This window comes from Notolepis coatsorum (genome assembly GCF_963971535.1).
Source record: "Notolepis coatsorum genome assembly, chromosome: 18".
NCBI classification, from domain to species: Eukaryota; Metazoa; Chordata; class Actinopteri; order Aulopiformes; family Paralepididae; genus Notolepis; species Notolepis coatsorum.
Window position 1 is genome coordinate 88,971,152 of NC_140182.1, and position 20,545 is coordinate 88,991,696.

At 46.7% G+C, this 20,545-nt stretch overlaps 1 protein-coding gene across 1 annotated transcript in view; it reads left to right on the forward strand.

Moving 5' to 3' along the window:
* The window catches only part of plxnb2b (plexin b2b), a 252,668-nt gene that overhangs the window by 147,456 nt on the left and 84,667 nt on the right, over positions 1-20,545 (forward strand). The window contains exons 3-10 of the mRNA XM_084334929.1: positions 8,688-9,823; positions 10,098-10,286; positions 11,553-11,678; positions 12,320-12,420; positions 17,722-17,848; positions 18,822-18,981; positions 19,206-19,317; positions 20,411-20,522. Of these exons, the coding sequence (XP_084191055.1) occupies positions 8,690-9,823; positions 10,098-10,286; positions 11,553-11,678; positions 12,320-12,420; positions 17,722-17,848; positions 18,822-18,981; positions 19,206-19,317; positions 20,411-20,522 (2,061 nt within the window). The 5' untranslated portion in view covers positions 8,688-8,689. The remainder of the gene's footprint in view (positions 1-8,687; positions 9,824-10,097; positions 10,287-11,552; positions 11,679-12,319; positions 12,421-17,721; positions 17,849-18,821; positions 18,982-19,205; positions 19,318-20,410; positions 20,523-20,545) is intronic.

A 20,545-nucleotide genomic window follows, 5' to 3' on the forward strand; every position in this document is an offset into this window, starting at 1 on the left:
AAAAACAACAAGCTTCTGTTGATAGATCATGGCGCGACCCGAGTCAGTCGCTGTGGGTTTTGCTCAGCAACGAATGTGCAAATTTTTTGTTATTATGTTTGTTTTTACTACTTTTTTTATCGAAACATCACTGGCGGGGACGTCATACGACCGCCAGTCACTTATTGACCTAAACTCCGGACTCAAAGAGGAGTTTAGAGACACTTTATCATGCCAAGACTGGCCAACGGGACAAAGACAACGAGGGGGGCAAAGGCGGCAGGACAAAGAAGAAACACAGAGGAAAGAGGAGCGGGATTAGATTAAGACTAAGAAGATCTGCTTACCGTCCGGCTATTCCATCTATCGTCCTGGCGAATGCACGTTCGCTAGAGAGTAAGATGGATGATTTACGAGCACGGGTCCGATTCCAGCGAGAGATGAAGGACTGCAATATCCTGTGTTTCACGGAGACCTGGTTGAAACCAGCGACTCTGGATCACAGCGTCTCTCCCTCGGACTCCTTTACCGTCTTCAGAGCGGACCGTACAGAGGCCTCCGGGAAGAGCATCGCCGGGGGTGTCTGTCTTATGACCAACAACAGCTGGACTAGCCCTAAGGAGGTACAGGTACTCTCCCGTTCATGCTCCCCCGACATGGAACACCTCTCGATCCAATGTCGCCCCTTCCATCTTCCACGCGAGTTCACTGCAGTAATCATGACTGCAGTATACATCCCTCCCCAAGCGAACGTCGCCAGGGCGCTGGCGGAGCTACACGATCATCTAAACACACATCAGATCAAACATCCAGACGCGGCCATGATTGTAGCCGGGGATTTCAATCAGGCGAATTTGAAAAAAGTCATGCCGTCTTTCTTTTAACACATCGTCTTCTCCACAAGGGGAGGGAATACACTCGATCACTGCTACACCCCGTTCAGAGCCGGATACAAGGCTGTACCGGCTCCACCATTAGCGGGAGCAACGAACACGTCGGATCATGCCGCCATTACCCTGGTGCCGGCATACAAACAAAGATCACGTGACGCCATCGTGTCACGTGAGGTAAAAAGATGGAGCGACCAATCAGAGGCCATGCTTCAGGACGCACTCGATGACGTCGACTGGGGAATGTTTGAGGGAAGCACCAGTGACGTCAGCGAGTTCACAGACACCGTTGTGAGCTTCATAACAACACTCGCTGACAGTATTGTCCCCACAAAGAAGGCGAGGGTGTTCCCGAAACAGAAACCATGGGTGGACAGTACTATCAGAGCAGCTCTGAACTCTCGCACCACTGCTTATAACCTTGGCAGAGAGTCAGGAAACATGGAAGAGTACAAGACAACAGTCTACACTCTGTGCAAGGCTGTTAAACTTGCGAAAAAGACATATGCTGACAAGATGGAGGCACAAATGGCACAGAATGACACAAGAGGCTTATGGCAGGGACTGAGGACGATAACTGACTACAAAGTCAGCGCCCCCTCAATGGTGAGCGACGACGCCTCCCTCGCGGACCAGCTCAACACCTTCTACGCACGGTTTGGTGCAAACAGTGGCGCCGCTAGCTCAACGGCTAGTGACGTCACTGGCGCGCCGGCTGTTGTGGAGGGGGGGGGGGCATCCGCGGGGGGGGCGGGGACGCTCTCTCATTGACGGTACACAGTGTGAGAAGAGCATTTATGCAGGTGAACACCAGAAAAGCGGCTGGCCCAGATGGAATAACAGGACGCATACTTAAGTCCTGTGCTAACCAGCTAGCCCCTGTGTTCACCACCATATTTAATCGATCCCTGAAGGAGTCAGTGGTCCCTGCCTGCTTCAAGATGTCCACCATTATCCCGGTACCAAAGAAACCCTCCCCAGCAGGTCTCAATGACTACAGACCGGTGGCACTCACCTCTGTGGCCATGAAATGTTTCGAGAGGCTGGTCAAGGATCACATTTGTGCCTCCCTCCCCAGTGATATGGACCCTATGCAATTTGCATACAGGCCAAACAGGTCCACTGACGATGCGGTCTCCCAAGTACTGCACAGCACCCTCTCTCACCTGGACCGTCAGAAGGGGGGCTATGTGAGACTGTTGTTCATTGACTACAGCTCAGCGTTCAACACCATAGTCCCCACCAGACTGGTGGACAAGCTGATCGAGCTAGGTCTGAGCTCCGCTCTGAGTGCCTGGATACTGGACTTTCTGAGTGAAAGGCCCCAGGCGGTCAGGGTGGGGGGTCAGACCTCCAACACCATCACCCTGAGCATCAGGTCCCCCCAGGGCTGTGTTCTGAGCCCCCTGCTGTACTCACTATACACACATGACTGTGTGGCCAAGTTCAGCTCCAACTCCATAGTGAAGTTTGCGGACGACACAGTGGTGGTGGGGCTGATCTCGGACAACGACGAGAAGGCCTACCGGGAGGAGGTTGAGGTACTGGAACGCTGGTGCCAGGACAACAGCCTGCTCCTGAACATTGGTAAAACCAAGGAGCTGATCGTGGATTATAGAAGAGGACAGCAGGAGACACACACACCACTGAGGATTAACGGGGCTACCGTGGACAGGGTGAGCAGCTTTAAGTACCTGGGGGTCCACATTGCAGAGGATCTGACATGGACAACACACATAGACTCAGTCGTAAAAAAGGCGTAGCAACGCCTCTACCACCTGAGACAGTTAAGGAAGTTCAGAGTATCTGGGAAGATACTCCAGTCCTTCTACTCCGGAGCTGTAAAGAGCATCTTGACTGGAAACATCACTGCCTGGTATGGAAACAGCACAGCACAGGACAAGAAGGCCCTACAGAGAGTGGTGCGCTCAGCCGAGCGTACCACGGGTATTGCACTACCACCCCTGCAGGTTCTATACAACAAGAGGTGCAAATCCAGAGCCTGCAGAATAATGAAAGACCCACACCACCCCAACAACAGCCTGTTCATGCTGCTGAGGTCAGGCAGACGCCTGCGAACACCAGCTGCTAGGACAGAGAGACTTCGGCTCAGCTTCTTCCCCCAGGCCATCAGAGCCCTGAACACTGAACTCTCCACACACAAGCACACATGAGCACACACACAACACACACACTGTACACGCTCACACACTAGCAGCCACTTTAACATGAGCAAGCACACACTCATGCTGCACACGCCCACACTTATGGCCACTAAGGAAAGGTCACTTTAAAAATAGTATAGTATAACCGGAGATTGTATAAATTAGCATGTACAGAAAGACACTACCAAAGGACCTAGCATGTCCTCCATGCTCTGTAAATAACTTGTGTACATATACCGATATGCCCTAACATGTTACTTGTTTATTGCACAATGTTACTTGTTTATTGCACAATGTTGATTCTATTATATGTTATTTGCACATCGTTGCGGGCAAGACCACCCGCATTTCATTGTATACTTGTATGCCGTGACAAATAAATCTCTTGACTTGACTTGACTTGATCGTCTCTTGGGAGTATTTCACCAAGCAGGATTATGAAGTTAGCCAGATACGGTAAAAAGGATTTAACTCTCTTGATGTTTGAGTTTGAGTTTAGTCATTCTGACTTGCAATTCAGGGATTGAATTATGCAGAATGTACCATTTGAAATGAAAGCCAACATATACCTTTACATATACAGTACATACATTATATATAAAATTACACGATTAAAACTACCCAAACCTATCATCAATACAGTATAAACTATAGATTCTTTAAATGAATGGGCGGCTGATTGGCGCAGTGGGCAAGGCGCTCGCCACTAACGCAGGGGACGCTGGGTTCGAGCCCAGCTCTCGTTCATACTAACATCACAAAAGCCGGTGGATGGGGATTTGACGTTGTGGACGGCGACTTCTACAGATCGGTTTGGTGACGCCGGTGCGGCGGAAGCAGGAAGTAGCGGGGGCAGCGTGAGCCTCCCACGCGTTACTCCTCGCCACTGAGAGTTCGAGCTGCTGCGGTGAAAAGATGCGACAGGCTGCCTCCTCGTGTACCGGAGGGGACACGTGATGCAAGGCTTCTGTCCTCACTACAACCGACCAGTGGGAGGCATTGTCTAGCAACGTTCAAGACAGGGGAGGGAAGAATTGGATAATACGAAATTGGGATGGGAGAAAAATTGAAAAAATTGGGAGAAAAAGTGGATACAAAAAAAGATTCTCTAAATGACTGATTATTGAAAAGCCTGATGCCTCATGGTAGAGTTTCTGAGCCTATTTGGCATGAATTTAGAATTTAGGAATGTGATCCAGTCACATTTGTACATATTTATAATTATAATGTCAGTAATTCAATGGTATTTTAGTTACCTGGCTAACTGCCTAATCCTGCTTTTGTGAAACATCACAATGAACACATCAATCTACTACTTCTGCAGTTATTGTTACTCGTGTACAGCAGCTGCTACTGTGATAGTGTAGTGGCTTTGGACTTTCCGTGGGAAGCCGTGAGTCAGGCCTGAAGCGTAACCATCAGCATGCTGCCTCATTAAGGCTGACGTTTCTCTGTGGGCATTACTCTGTGGTAGGTACACCAAAGCCTATGAATTTATGCATAGTTTCAATTGTTTCAACTATTAGTTAAGCCTCGCAAAGATGGTAATCACCCTTCTCCTCCTTGTAATTTAAACCGTGAAAACAACCCCACACACACACACACACACACACACACACGCACACGCACACGCACACACACACACACTCCTGTCTTGAATAAACACAGTCAGGGAAGTTTATTGCGCCATTCCAGCTTTAATGGAATTATTTAAGGGTATGAATAAAAAAGGGCAAGATACGTTTACCTAGAGGAATTTGTTTGGGGGGATAGACTGTGGGCTGTGAAATTAAAAGCCAAAATAAAATCAGGGAATTGGGGAAAGGGAGTGTGTGTGACAGGGGGGGGGGGGGGGGGGGGCGGGGGCACACACACGTCGACACTTTAATGAAAATGGGAGTCGCTAGTGAAATTAACTGGGCCCCACGAGTGAATGTCTAATCAGTGGTCTCCCTACTTAGTGCAGCGAAGAAAGGCAGGTTAACATTATAAACCGGCTCCAGCAGCCGGCTCCCAGGAAGTATGGCTGTGGGCTTTCCTCCGTAGGTGAAGTGTGTGTGTGTGCAGTGCCGTCTGGGAGAAATGCGAGGCCCTGTGCGAGATTTAAACGCGAGGCCCCCCCTAAAGGTTAAAAAAATAAAATATGTAATATAATAATAATAATTTTTTTAATATTAATACATTTTTAATTTTTTTTTGTATACAGTCAACGTATTCTTAAATAATAGCGCTGCTCGAGGCTGGGCATACAGTCAACGTATTCTTAAATAATAGCACTGCCCGAGGCTGGGCATATGATACAGTCAACGTATTCTTAAATAATAGCGCTGCCCGAGGCTTAGTGGCAATGCACCTGTACAGTCGTACACCTGGCAGTAACAGGGAAAATGCATAAAACACCCCTGGAACCTGATAAACAAGCTTAAAGCCAGGTTAGTTTTTCAAGCACGACATGCAGATTTGCAGTTTTGCCTTATTTGAATCGAACTCTATAAGCTTAGTACACACGTCACAAACTGCACGAGCACAGTGTGAAATGTTCCCAGAGAGCAACTTGTAAAGCTGGAGTGATCATGTTGAGCAGTAATGTCCAGGCAGCATAACAGTGCATAGCATTACTGCACATTCAATATTGATACCGGAGCAGACCCTGTTGCATGATGCAACACACCGAGTGAGAGAGAGAGAGACAGAGAGAGACAGAGAGAGAGAGAGAGCGCGCGAGAGAGAGAGAGAGAGCAAGAGAGAGAGCGAGAGAGAGAGAGAGAGAGAGAGAGAGAGATCCACGGTGGGAACAGAATAGATTGTATTAAAAACTCACCCTAACGCAGAATCAGGTCCAAGAGGAAGGAGACGACCGTGGAGATGACAAAGTTCACCAGTCCCATGATATTGTCCCCCCCCGTTGGGATGAACTTGGGAGTCTGTTTCTAGTTTATCTGCCACATGTTAGCACTCGATAACGTAGCTAAAGCTAAAGCTAGTTAGCTGTCCCTGCCTTTAGCTAAGCTACTAGCCGACATGGCTAGCCCGACTGAACCACACGTTAGCACTCGATAGCGTAGCTAAAGCTAACTAGCTAGCTAGGTTAGCTAACACTAGTTAGCTGTCCCTGCCTTTAGCTAAGCTACTAGCCGACATGGTTAGCCTGACTGAACGTTCTAACACGCAACAACTTTCAAATTCAGTCCATCTGCCGAACGTCCTCTTCGTCTTGGCATAACCTAATCATTATACTTGGTATTGATAAGCTTACGGCACGCTGCGTTATTTCTTCTGCTCCGATGCTGCACATTTGGTTTTCAAAAGTAGGATGCTCTTGGCCAAGACATCCACTCGCTCCCGTGGATAGCGCTGAATAGACCCCGTACCTGTACCCCCTCCCACGATGCTTTGCACAAAAGTAAACGGGTCATTGAATGAAACCAATAGTATATCTGCAGAGCCGCAGAGCCCGGAACACTATTCTACAAACCTATCTAAATGTGAAATATATAAGCATGTAAGCAAAACTAGATTGTAGGTCTGTGATGGAAAGTGATTAACATTCTATTTATTTGTATTTTTATAAAGAAAAAAAGAAAAAAAATATTTTAACAAATAATTAAAAAAAATAGTTAGATTTTTTTGCGAGGCCCCCCTTCTCGCGAGGCCCTGTGCGACCGCACTGCTCGCATGCCCCTAGCGGAGGCCCTGTGTGTGTGTGTGTGTGTGTGTGTGTGTGTGTGTGTGTGTGTGTGTGTGTGTGTGTGTGTGTGTGTGTGTGTGTGTGTGTGTGTGTGTGTGTGTGTAGGTGTGTGTGTGTGTGTGTGTGTGTGTGTGTGTGTGTGATCGCTAGATAGTGCTGAAAAACACACACACACACACAATTGCTGTGTGAGGGTCATAACCTGCCTCATAGCCACCTGCAGCTTGCCATTAACCACAGTGTGGGCGATCAGCATGTCAGAGAGGAGGACTAACCACCACCAGCCACCTACTGTTACTGTTATCCACAAGGCTCTGCCTGTGCTCCAGGACACGCTGTGTCATATGTGATAGCGATTCTCTAAACAAAGCAACAATACTTAGCGAGTGCATCATACTGGAGGTGAGAGGCCCTAATGGAGCTGGAACTAAGCCAAGCTCTTTTACAGATCGGTTTTCATTGTGTTGTGGTTTGAGATCTATAGTTATTGGCCTTAATTCCCCACCCCCCCACCCACCACCACCACCACCTTTTCTTTCATTGATAATTTCTGTTATTACCGCAATTAAAACTAAACTAACACACCCTTGTTAAGTGTAAAGCGGAACAGGGAGTTGAGTCACATTATTAAGCCCACACCAATCAGGGGGAAAACACAGTACAATCTCAGCCGCTACTCTAGTTATAAATGACATAGTATCAGCCATTGACAAAAGAAAACATTGTGCTGCCCTGTTTGTAGATTTGTCTAAGGCGTTTGATACTGTTGACCATTTTTTTCTATTACAAAAATTACACAGTGTGGACTTTGATACAGGTGCTTCCAGTTGGTTTCAAAGCTATTTATCTGAGAGTGTGAAAACCGCAAATGCCCAATCAGAGCTTCTACCTATTACAAAAGAGTAGAATCCTGGGCCCTGTCTTATTTACTATTACATTAATAATATTGTCTCATCTCCGAGCAGCTGTCAAAGCCATATTTATACGATTCTCTATTGTACTGCCAATTCTGTGCAACTGGCCACTAAAAATGTATAACTCTCCTTTGATTAGTCTTATTTTTCTTAAATTGGTGCTTAATTTCCAGTAAAACTAAATGTATGTTGCCAGAAATATTGTTTACAATGACTTGCATATATCTACTTTGAACAGTTCTGATAACGAGAGAATCTCAGAATACCATTAGATGTATTACTGATGATAGTAATGATACTCACCATTGTATCCTATATAATAAGGCAGAGTGGTCCTCTCTGGCAGAGAGATGTGAGTTGCATTGGAATCTGTTTCTTCATTAAGCCATAATTAGAGACTGTCCAATTTATATTACTTCTTTATTGTAATGAACCACTGGACCCTGTCATACACAATCCAGTGATTGGCTTACACTAGAGTTTGGTAGATCTGCTTTTGGCTTTTATGCCCCTACCTCATGGAATACCCTCCAGGAAACTAGACATTCTAGTATCTACTGTATGGGTTGGTTTAGAATGTTAATGACCAATCAGGTCACCACAATATGTAATTGTTTAAAAAATGTGTAACCTCTGTTTTTTAGGTTTTTAAATGTGCTCTTAATTGTTCTGATTGTCTAATGTTTCTGTATTTATTAATGCACTGTGACACTCTTGACACATCTCAACAACACTGTAAATGAGTTTAACTACTCAGTGTATTTATCGAGTATAAATAAAGATTGAATGAATAATGATAATAACAGGGGGTCTGTATGTATGTGTGTGTGTGTGTGTGTGTGTGTGTGTGTGTGTGTGTGTGTGTGTGTGTGTGTGTGTGTGTGTGTGTGTGTGTGTGTGTGTGTGTGTGCATGTGCGTGTGTGCGTGCGTGCGCTGACCTATCTGTCTTTGTCTGCCTAACAGTGATATTGTGTAAATTAATGCATTTACATTATGTGACTGACAGCATTAAAATATTTCTACTTTCTGCCTCTCTCTCTCTCCCCCCAGAGATGGCGAGCTGGGTCCCTCTCCTCCTCCTCCTCCTGCTCCTCCTCTGCCTGTCTGCTCTGCAGGGCCAAGAGGAGCCCCCCATCGCCTTCACCTCAGAGAACTCCATCAACAACGTGGTGCAGGATCCCCAGAGTGGCCGCATCTACCTGGGGGCGGTCAACACCATTTTCCAGCTGGCGCCGTCGCTCCAACTCGAGGCCCGTGCGGAGACGGGTCCCAAGGAGGACTCCCGGACCTGCACGCCCCCCGCCTCCGCCTGCCAGGACACCAAGCCCATGCCCAACCTCAACAAGCTCCTGCTGGTCCATGCGGCCAACGCTTCTCTCATCGTCTGCGGCAGCCGCTACCGTGGCATCTGCTCCCTCCTCAACCTGACCAACGTGGAGCAGCTGCTGTACTACAGCGACAGCAAGGGGGAGAGGACTTACGTAGCGAGCATAGAGGACAACGTGAACGTGGTCGGCGTCATGTCGGCCTGCACGAGTAGAGACGAACACAACCTTGTCCTCGACGTGTTCCTGGTCGGGAAGGGCTACGGCGGCCAGGACAGTACAAAACTGATCAGCACACGTATCCTTCGGGACTACCGCGAGTGGGTGGTGTTCGAGAGCATCATCGAGGCGTCCACAGTGCAGACCACGCCGTTCGTGCCCAAGTACCTGCACGACTTCCGCCATGCCTTCAAAGAGGATCACTTTATCTACTTCCTCTTTTCCCGGACGCTGGACGGTACGGACAATAAGAACCTGACCTTTGTGTCTCGTCTCTGTGAGGACGACCAGCATTACTACTCGCACACGGAGCTCCAGTTGAACTGTGGTCCCAACAACCGCTACAATAAGGTTCAAGCCGCATACGTGGCGTCGCCGGGCAAGGAGCTGGCGCGGAGCATGACCGAGTCTAGCCTGTATGGCAAGGTCAACAACTGGAACAAAGTGCTTTTCGTGGTGGCTAGTCCGGACGACGACGCCACAGACTCGGCCCTCTGCATGTACCCGCTCAACGCCATCAACGAGCGGCTGGCGGACATTATCGGCGCGTGTTACAGCGACTCGGGGAAAATCGCCGGCAGGCCCGCCGTGGACAACCCATACTCCACCAAGACAACCGAGTTCTGCACGTCGAAAATCTCGGTGAGTGCTCCTCTCCGCGTCAGCGCTGTTGGCTCCCTTAGTTCAAGGAAGCCGTCGGAAAGAAAAGAAAGGAGATTTCTTTTCTTTCCATGTGATCAATAATGCACTTTTGATTTCTATATAATAGTCTTTACTTTGTTCCATAGGACACCCCTAGATCTCTTCATTGCTCTCACGTCTCACTCTTTCACCATCCCCCTTTCTCACGTCTCACTCTTTCACCCCCTCCTTTCCCTCTACCCTCATCTGTCTCTCCTCCTTCTCCTCTGTGCAGAAGGATACCTTGGAGCAGTACAAGTGTGGCGGAGACTTCCTGTCCTCCCCTCTGGCCAGCAACCCAGACTTCGCCCTGCAGACAGAGGCGGTGGTCACCGGGAAGGGACTGCTCACGGCTGTGGCCATCGGTGTGGAAAACGACCACACCGTCGCCTTCCTAGGGAACAGCGTGGGAGAGGTCAACAAGGTGAAGTCCTGTCCTATTCAATTCCAGTGTCTCCCACAGGTCCATGGGTTATTTTGTTAGTAGATTGCGGGACGGGCAAGGGACAGTGAGTCCAATAATGGGGAAAATAGTATGTGCATTCATGTTATGTAGGTATGTATTAGGATTGGGTACTGACCGAATTACTACCAAGTACCAATTCGCGCTAGATCAATCTATACCAAACTGTACCTTTACATGTTTAGTATAAGAGTGTAATATACTGGCGGCTAAGTGGCGCAGTGGGCAAGGCGCTCGCCACTAACGCAGGATATGCTGGGTTCGAGCCCAGCTCTCGGCGTTGCTTTCGGCTTGGCTGGTCGTTCATACTAATACAATTGGCAGTGTTAGGGGTGGGAACGCCGGTGGGTGGGGATCGGACGCTGTGGACAGCGACTCCTACAGGTCGGTTGGTGCGCCTGTACAGCAGAATCAGGAAGCAACAAGGGCAGCGTGAGCCTCCCACGCGTTACTCCTCGCCGCTGAGAGATCGCACTGTGCAGGTGAAAAGATGCGATGGCTGCCTCCTCGTGTACCGGAGGGGACACGTGATGCAAGGCTTCTTCCACATTGCAGCCGACCAGTGGGAGGCATAGTCTAGCAACGTTCGAGACAGGGGAGGGAAGAATTGGTTAATACGAAATTGGGATGGGAGAAAAAATTTAAAAATGGGGAGAAAAAGTAGATCAAACAAAAAAGAGTGTAATATACATAAAGCCTTTTCCACAAAATATATATTACTGTCCCATCTCTTGGGTCTTTAGAAAGACAAGACAAGGTCAGAGGAGTTTGATAATATTGACTGAGGATGGCCAGATAATGTTGATATTTTAACATTTAAAAACATGATCATGCGATTTATTTTGTGTGGTATGTTACAACATTAAATGTTCTAAATGTTGAGACGTTTTTACTTCTTTTTTAAAACTGAAAAAACGTGTTATTACAGAGAGAGGTATGTACCGAAAAAAGGTACTGTTGGGTACGGATACCGAATTCCAGGAACTGGTACCGGTATTGGTTCAAATGTGAACGGTACCCAACCCTTGGCAGTATGGGGATGGGACATGGGGAAAACAAGTCAGTGAGTGGGAAATATTGTATTATGCTCTGTGGCGAGCGGCTCGGGAGGAGGGCTAGAGGAACAGGAAGAGGTGGTCACAGTGGAAAATCAACGGCAAGGAAGAGATAACCGACAGTGTTCAAAAGAAGCCTGTAGTGTCTGACGGCACCGTCTCTCTCTCCCAGGTCCATCTGACCAGCAACCCCGACATCTACGAGACGAGGCCCGGCGACGCCACGAGAGAGCGGGTCAACAAGAACCTTTTCTTTGACCTCGGCCAAAGCCACATCTACATCACCACGGAGAAGAAGGTATGTATACGCGCCATTCTGGATCGCTGCCCTTTTGTTCATTACTCTTTTTTTAAATCTTTTAAACACACATCCATCTCTCTCTCTCTCTCTCTCTCTCTCTCTCTCTCTCTCTCTCTCTCTCTCTCTATATCTCTCTATATATATATTCCATATGTGACGTGGTATTTCTAGTGGACTATTGAACCATAAAGGAACAGATGACGTGCTGCTCATTTGATTACTTCCTATCACAAAGGGATACTGTGGGTGCACTGGGCTTGGCAGAGATAAGCATGCTGCTCATGAAAGAGACTGGAGCTCTTCAGGTCTCCACCACGTGTTGCTCTCTGTCGTATTTTGAATTATCAGCCGTCAGTGGCCTAATGATAATGAATAAACAGGTTCTATAAACTTTCTCAGTACGGAATTGATGGAACGCTGCATGGTGTACGTGATAACTGTGTTATGTAACCTTTTCATTAGATACAAGATGACAGTGGATACAGTAAAATCGGCTTGAGTTATTATGACTTTTTTCACAGAGCTGCACCCACAGCAAAACCGCTGTGTTTTACAAGCTACTGTAACTGACTATATTTCATGCAGCATTTCCCCAAAGGTGTATTATTTGACCATTTCTCATGTTGTGCTATCACCAGATCACCAAGGTGCCGGTGCAGACGTGCCTTCGTAAGACGGACTGCCAGTCCTGTGTGGCGCTGAGGGACCCTTACTGTGGCTGGTGTGTCCTGGAGGGCAGGTGAGCTCTCCACACACACACACACACACACACACACACGCACACACACACGCACACACACACACACACACACACACACACACACACACACACACACACACACACACACACACACACACCACACACCTACACACACACACACACACACACACCACACACCTACACACACACACACACACACTTACGCACACACAAACGCACACACGCTGAGACTGTTGTGTCCTGGAGGGCAGGTGAGGTACACACACACACACACACACACACACACACACACACACACTGAGGGGCGAATTCACAAAGAATTGCGTGGCGCTAATAGCACCCTTAACTGCGCGTGATTAGTGTGCGGTATCTGCTCCGTCTTTGCAACCTATACGTCATTGCCGTTTTTTGTGTTCCACCCTCTGTCCAACGCAATGTATTTCCCCATTGCCCATTTCTAAATTGTCTCGTTTAAAACAAATAAAGCATTAACATTTGCATGGTGTACCTTTCTGTGCTTATTCATCCACAATCTATAGCTCAACATGAAAATATTCGCAATTAATCATAAAAAAAATCGCCACATTTTATTTCAACCAAAAATGCTTAAACAATAATGTTAGTGATAGAAGGGAACTCATTTTGTGCAAAAATGGAAAGCGTTTCAATTTCCATGCGGCAGAATTGTTACAATAGCCGATAATCCATTTTTGATGATCACTGGGTGGAACAACCAGTGACGTCAGACTACACCTCCCTATTCACTAAAGATATTGCGCAGATGATATACTAGCGCAAACACGCCCATAGGTGTGCAATTTGCTCCTGATTTGCTCCAGCACAGTTGGCTCGTGCAGCAGTTTGCACCTGCAGCTCTGTTGGCAGATAAACACGAAATGAGGCATAGACATAACAGTATTTTTCACAATTTTTGTATTTTCGTTTATTCCGTAATGTATAGAGATTGCTTCATTTGTATTTTCATGACACATTGCATCCTTTGTTTTTGTCACTATCCAGTGAAAATATTGTCTCATTTAGGAATATTCTTTTAGCGATAAAGTTGTATTTAATGTTTAGTTAAGATAATAGAACCCACATTATCATATACTCCAGAATAAACTTTTCATTGGCCAATGGCCATGTTTCCACTTTCCAGCGCCTACTCCTTGTGGACCTGACGAAACTTTATAAATGAAAAGTTTTTTCTGGAGCATATTCTCTTTATTGTGATTATTACCTAACCCAGCACCCAAAGGAGTGATGTGCTTTGGGGGGAATATATAGCATTGCTCCACCGCTACGATCAAGGCATCTAAGCCGGCTTTTTAAGATGCCAAATGTGCGCTCGATCAAATGTGCTCGTTCTGATGTGAGCCCGATTGTACGCCGCCTCTCCAACGTTGGCAGGATTATGCACGGCAAGTGGACCCAGGGAATTTGGCAACCACATTCGTTATTATATTACTGGCGTTGCACACTACCTGTGTTGATTGAATACGTTTGCTTCAAATTTCTAAAAACATGTTAGTTTTCACTTGGTGGTACAATTGGAACGTGAGTGCAGTCGATAATAATAATAATAATGAACGTTATTTATATAGCACCTTTCATACAAGGATTGCAGTTAAAAGTGCTTTATATAGGCGGCTGAGTGGCGCAGTGGGCAAGGCGCTCGCCACTAACGCAGGAGATGCTGGTATCGAGCCCAGCTCTCGGCGTTGCTACCGGCTTGGCCAGTCGTCATACTAACACAATTGTCAGTGTTAGAGGGTGGGAAAGCCGGTGGGTGGGGATTGGACGTTGTGGACAGCGACTCCTACAGGTCGGTTGGTGCACCTGTACAGCAGAATCAGGAAGTAACGGGGGCAGCGTGAGCCTGTTCAGGTGAAAAGATGCGACAGCTGCCTCCTCGTGTACTGGAGGGGACACGTGATGCAAGGCTTGGTCCTCACTGCAGCCGACCAGTGGGAGGCATAGTCTAGCAACGTTCGAGACAGGGGAGGGGATAATTGAAGGGAGAATTGGCGAGGCGAAATTGGGATGGGAGAAAAATAGAAAAATAAGGAGAAAAAGTGGATCAAAAAAAAAAAGTGCTTTATATAATGAAGACATAATAAAACAAGCAGCAAGAGCAACGCATAACACAAATAAAAATTGCAGCATGATGCAAAATCACGTTACAAAATCAATCAATCAATAGCACCGACAACATTGGGAAAGCCGACAACGATATTTAAATAATAAATAAGATTGCATGGCATCTCTGGGTGGCTGGCTCAATAGCATCCTTGATTTCATTGAGTAGATCAAGAATTGCTTGAGCTGGCAACCTGTGTCTCCGGATGATTTCGATCTCGCCTAAATCAAAAAGTGATATTCTCACTAGAAATATTCTTTCACGAGCACGCCTGGCATTACGATGCCTTCGCCTGGCAACAATTACTGCTGCCATGATCACCTGAGAGGCTGGCAATGACACCCCTTTATAAATGCACTTAGTCACTTACCACCAAATCCCTGAAGACGTAAAGCGTCGTTTTAACTGCGCGTGGCAATTAGCGCCAATCTTTGTGAATTGGACTATATCTGCGATGAGGCTCATTTGCATAGAAAGGGGCACATGTTCCGCCCATATTACCTCATAAATACCCACAAATACCACAGACGCACAGAGACGCAATGCTGAGGGCAATGCAGTTACCACCGCATTTTACCCGTTGCGCTTCCTTTGTGAATATCAAACTGTGTTTCAGAGCTATTTGCACAGGCATAGCATCAGAAAAAGCTGCGCAATCCCTTTGTGAATTCGCCCCTGGGACTGTTGTGTCCTGGAGGGCAGGTGAGGTCCACACACACACACACACACACACACACACACACACACACACACACACACACACACACACACACACACACACACACACACCTCCATCTTTATATAGCGCAATGTATTTTATTGGTGTTTTTGCTTGGTTATTGCAAAGTCTCTCAGTAGCCCTTGGTGTTTATGCTCCTGTGCCTGGTGTGTGAGGAGGTGAGAAGAGTTAAAGCTGTTTGACAGGCTCATGTAAGGAAGGTGGACCGCCTGTCTCTGTTTATCATATCCCCCAAGAGAATAATCCCTAAGTCTGTCTGTATCATGTGTTTTTAGTTGCATTTGTGCTTTGAAAACATGTAGCTGGTGCACTGAAGTTCAAGAGCTGGCCTATTAACATCTACTGTACCAAGATCTGGCTAATGGTGCGCTGAAGTCCAACAACCGGCCAAGAGACATCTAGCTGGTATGCCAGGTCACGTGAATGTAGTGTTCCCTGAGGCATCTGATCTAGCATCTCCAAGAGCTGGCCAATAGATGTCTCCTCACGACTTCAACCCACTTGAAGTCGAGACCACAAACTCACAAGTTCCATTTGAAGGCAGCATTGAACCGGAAATTATTTAAACAATAATTTGTACCTTGTTCAGAGTCTATATATCAGACTGTTTTTACCTCTTCCAAGGTGGTTGGTTTTATCCACATTTGTTTGTTTGTTTGTGAACAAAATATCTCAAAGGGTAATGACCAGATTGCCATAGAATCTCGAAGTTCGGATTCGTCAGTTGCTCAGGAGGTAGATCGAAGTGTCCTTGAGCAAGACTCTTACTGCTCCCAATGAGCAGGTTGGCACCTTGCATGGTTGCCTCCGCCATCGTTGTGTGAATGTGTGAGTGAAAGGGTGAATGTGGGGAACAAAATTGTCAAGCGCTTTGGATAAAAGTGCTATATAAAATGCACCATTTACCATTTATCGCATGGGCATCGATTTGCACCAAACTTGACACATGTGTTTGTTCTACTGTTGCACTATCCTCACAACACTAACAATATGTATATCTGTGTATATCCAGTGTATCTGACAATGTACCTTAAACACCCTGTGGATGCTCAGATCTCGCCTGATCAGATCTCAATCTGAGTCATTGGTGCAAAGGAAGGAAGGAATAATAGGAAGGAGGAAGACTGTCAGGTTTTAAACTGTGGATATCAAACAGGGAAGAAAGTGGGTAAAGACTGTTTTAAACAGTAATTCAGAACTATTTTATTGCACTGCACTATTGTTCTATTTTACATTTTTTTTTTATTATTGTCTATTTTAAAACTGCCATAAACAAGGTGGCCTATATTGGGATGTTGGATCCTAATGTGAAAAACTATGTCATTTGTATATGTCTGCACTTTATGTGCTCATTTTGTGCTTTTTTGCTGCTGTGAAGCACTTCTTGTATGAAAGGTGCTATACAAATAACGTTTTCTTTATTATTATTATTATTATTATTATTATTATTATTATTATTATTATTATTATTATTATTATTATTATTATTATTATTATTAAAGTGAACAGAGTAAGGGAGAGAGCATATAGTGAAGGGAGTGAGGAGGGAGTGAGGTCATCCACCTTGATGCATTGTTTCCTGTTGGTCAGAGAGGAAGTCCAGGAAGTCATAGATCCTGTGACAGAGAGGGGAGGGGGCATTGAGCAGTAAAAGTTTGTCTAAAAGTAGGTCAGGGATAATCGTATTGAAAGCAGAACTAAAATCCACAAACAGGATACGGGCGTACAGTAGGTGTGATTCTGAGCATGTACACGGTGCTGACGGTGTATTTCCAGACACAAGGTGTCTGGAATCCTAAGGAGAAACTCTTCAATCACCAATCCTTCTCTGGATGAACACCCATGATAATTTCCACAGTGATTCTTTCAGAAAACACCACAATACGGTGGCTAAGTGGCGCAGTGGGCAAGGCGCTCGCCACTAACGCAGGAGATTCTGGGTTCGAGCCCAGCTCTTGGCGTTGCTACCAGCTTGGCTGGTCGTTCATACTAACACAAATTGGCGGTGTTAGGGATGGAAAGCTGGTGGGTGGGGATCGGACATTGTGGACAGTGACTCCTACAGGTCGGTTGGTGCGCCTGTACAGCAGAATCAGGAAGTAACGGGGGCAGCGTGAGCCTCCCACGTGCTACTCCTCGCCACTGAGAGATCGTGCTGTACAGGTGAAAAGATGCGACGGCTGCCTCCTCATGTACCGGAGGGGACACGTGATGCAAGGCTTCTATCCTCACTACAGCCGACCAGTGGGAGGCATGGTCTAGCAACGTTCGAGACAGGGGAGGGTAGAATTGAAGGGAGAACTGGAGAGGCGAAATTGGGATGGGAGAAAAGTCGATCCGGCTTTCTATAGGCCCGCGGCTTGTTTGTGTATTCGCTCTACAGGGGACGTGAACATGGATAGATGGGAGATGATGTCGTTGTTTCTTCCTGCGTCTGCAGGTGCACCAGGCGCTCGGAGTGCCGGCGGGCAGAGGAGAAGAACGGCTGGCTGTGGAGCCCGAGGCAGCAGTGTGTCAAGATCGTGTCCTTCTACCCCCCAAACCTGTCCTGTCGAAAGAGCCAGCAGGTACCTCTACCTCCCATTCATACTTCCACTGACCCAGCCACTTCAGTCTCTCTCTCTCTTGTTTCTTTTGCTTTCTCGCGCTCTCTCTTTCTCTCTCTCTTTCACTTTATCAGTGCATGTCTCTCTCTCTCTCTTTTTTCTAGGTATGGCTCTCACATTTTCATGCACACACACACGCACACATGCACACGCACGCACACACGCACAGCCAGAGCCAGAGTAATAAAAAACTGTTTCCATTGTGAATCAGCAACCCTGGGCTCTCAGTCTTTCTGCTCTGTATTGATCCATCTAGAAAACTCCACAAACGGGCTTATTATAACTGGCCCGACTGTGCTCGCAGCCCGGAGACTTCGAGACAGACTCTTCTCTCTCGTCTCTCTTTCATTCATCCTCCTAATCATGATGGAATGGGAAAACTTGAATTCAGGCTACTGGTTTATTGTCATTGGCGAAGAACAATACGACTAAGAAGAAAAATAATAATAATAAAGGCATTTTCATTGTATATATGTCAAATAAAAATGTACTCGGATCCACCAATCTTGCCCTTGTCTGCTCCCGGCTGACCTTGGGGGGAAGGACGACGGGATGGGAGGTGCAGAGAGACATTTCATCAGCGACTCAGTGTGTGTTCCTGTGGGTCACCCATCGCATGTGTGTGTGTGTGTGTGTGTGTGTGTGTGTGTGTGTGTGTGTGTGTGTGTGTGTGTGTGTGTGTGTGTGTGTGTGTGTGTGTGTGTGTGTGTGTGTGTGTGTGTGTGTGTGTGTGTGTGTGTGTGTGTGTGTGTGTGTGTGTGTGTGTGTGTGTGTGTGTGTGTGTGTGTGTGTGTGTGTGTGTGTGTGTGTGTGTGTTAATCTGCATGACAAAGAAATACTTCTTCTTCTTCTATTGAATGCTTCATTAATGTTATTCTCATGGCTTGCCAACACTGATACACATTGCTGTTGGTCCCGTCCCCCCCATCACCAGGTGGAGATCAATATCCCCTCCCTCCCCTCCATTGGGAGCGCCGACCGCCTGGGCTGCGTCTTCCGTTCCTTCAAGAGCAAGGGCACCATGTCGGATTCGGGTCAGGTCACCTGTGACCTTCCCAACCCGGCCGCCATACCGCCTACACCGGACGACCAGGGTAACGGTCTTACACTGTATCACATTCGTTAATATATGAATTCGTATTGTATATACAGTAACAACAACTTGTTACTGTAGGTAAACATAAAAAAAAAATAAAAGGCATTCTAATGTATGGAAAATACTAATTCATATATTTAATATAGTCCAATCCCTGTGCTCTGTTTGGGGGAGAAAGAAAAAAGTTATTGTTGAGATTTGAACCTCTTCCTTCGCTCTCAGATTTCGTGGCAGTGCCCGTCAAAATCTTTGTCAACGAGACAGTGGAGCTGGCGGCACGGGAGTTCAAGTTCTACAATTGCTCGGCCACTGTGAGGAAAGCTGAGAACACGCCGTGAGTCAGATAGCTATCTCTTAACTTTTTTCTCTGTCTATCTCTCTCCCTCTCCCTCTCCCTCTCCCTCTCCCTCTCCCTCTCACTCTCACTCTCATTCTCACATACTACACTGACTATAGGTACAGTGATGACTGACAACCTTGATGGTAATGAATTGCGGTGTAAGAGCAGCTAAAAGGGGGAGGGCTGTGTGTGTGTGTGTGTGTGTGTGTGTGTGTGTGTGTGTGTGTGTGTGTGTAAATTGTGATGCATGACTGATGCTAGGATTGAATGCACCTATTGCGTTTTCTCTCTGTCTTTTTTATTACCAAGCTGAGGGGAAATTGCCTCAGTTTCCTTTTCATTAATCAAAAAATGAAAGTCGATCTCTCTCCCTATGTGTGTTTTTTTTCTCTGCTTCCAGCACACTTTTTGTGTGTGTGTTTTTTGTGTGTGTTTTTCAATTCTGTGGAATGTGTGATGAACGAGCTTTGTTTATGTGAAGTTGCAGAGATCTATTTCACTGTCAGCGGCATGGATTTTGTGGCGGAGGTTTCTATGATGAGTTTGCATGTTTAGATTACATTATGTCTGTGTGTGTGTTTTGGGGGTTTAGCTGTGTGCGTGTGTGTGTGTGTGTGTGTGTGTGTGTGTGTGTGTGTGTGTGTGTGTGTGTGTGTGTGTGTGTGTGTGTGTGTGTGTGTGTGTGTGTGTGTGTGTGTGTGTGTGTGTGTGTGTGTGTGTGTGTGTGTGTGTGTGTGTGTGTGTGTGTGTGTGTGTGTGTGTGTGTGTGTGTGTGTGTGTATGTATGGGGAGGAGGGGGGGTGCATATGTGATTGTATATGTGAATTCATTTCCTTATGGTGTGTGTTTGTATATGTGAATTCATTTCCTTATGGGATGTGTGTGTATATACTGTATGTGAATTAATTTCCTTATGGGGTGTGTGTGTATACTGTATGTGAATTAATTTCCTGTGTGTGTGTGTGTGTATGTGTGTGTGTGTGTGTGTGTGTGTGTGTGTGTGTGTGTGTGTGTGTGTGTGTGTGTGTGCGTGCGTGTGTGTGTGTGTGTGTGTGTGCGTGCGTGCGTGTGTTTTGTTCTTCTCCAGGTGCATGTCGTGTGTGGCCAGCCCGTGGGGCTGCCAGTGGAACACACGCGACCACACATGCAACGATGTGGACGACGCCATTTTGGGCCCTAACATCATCAAACACCGCCAGGTCAGTCACCTGGGTGTGGTTTA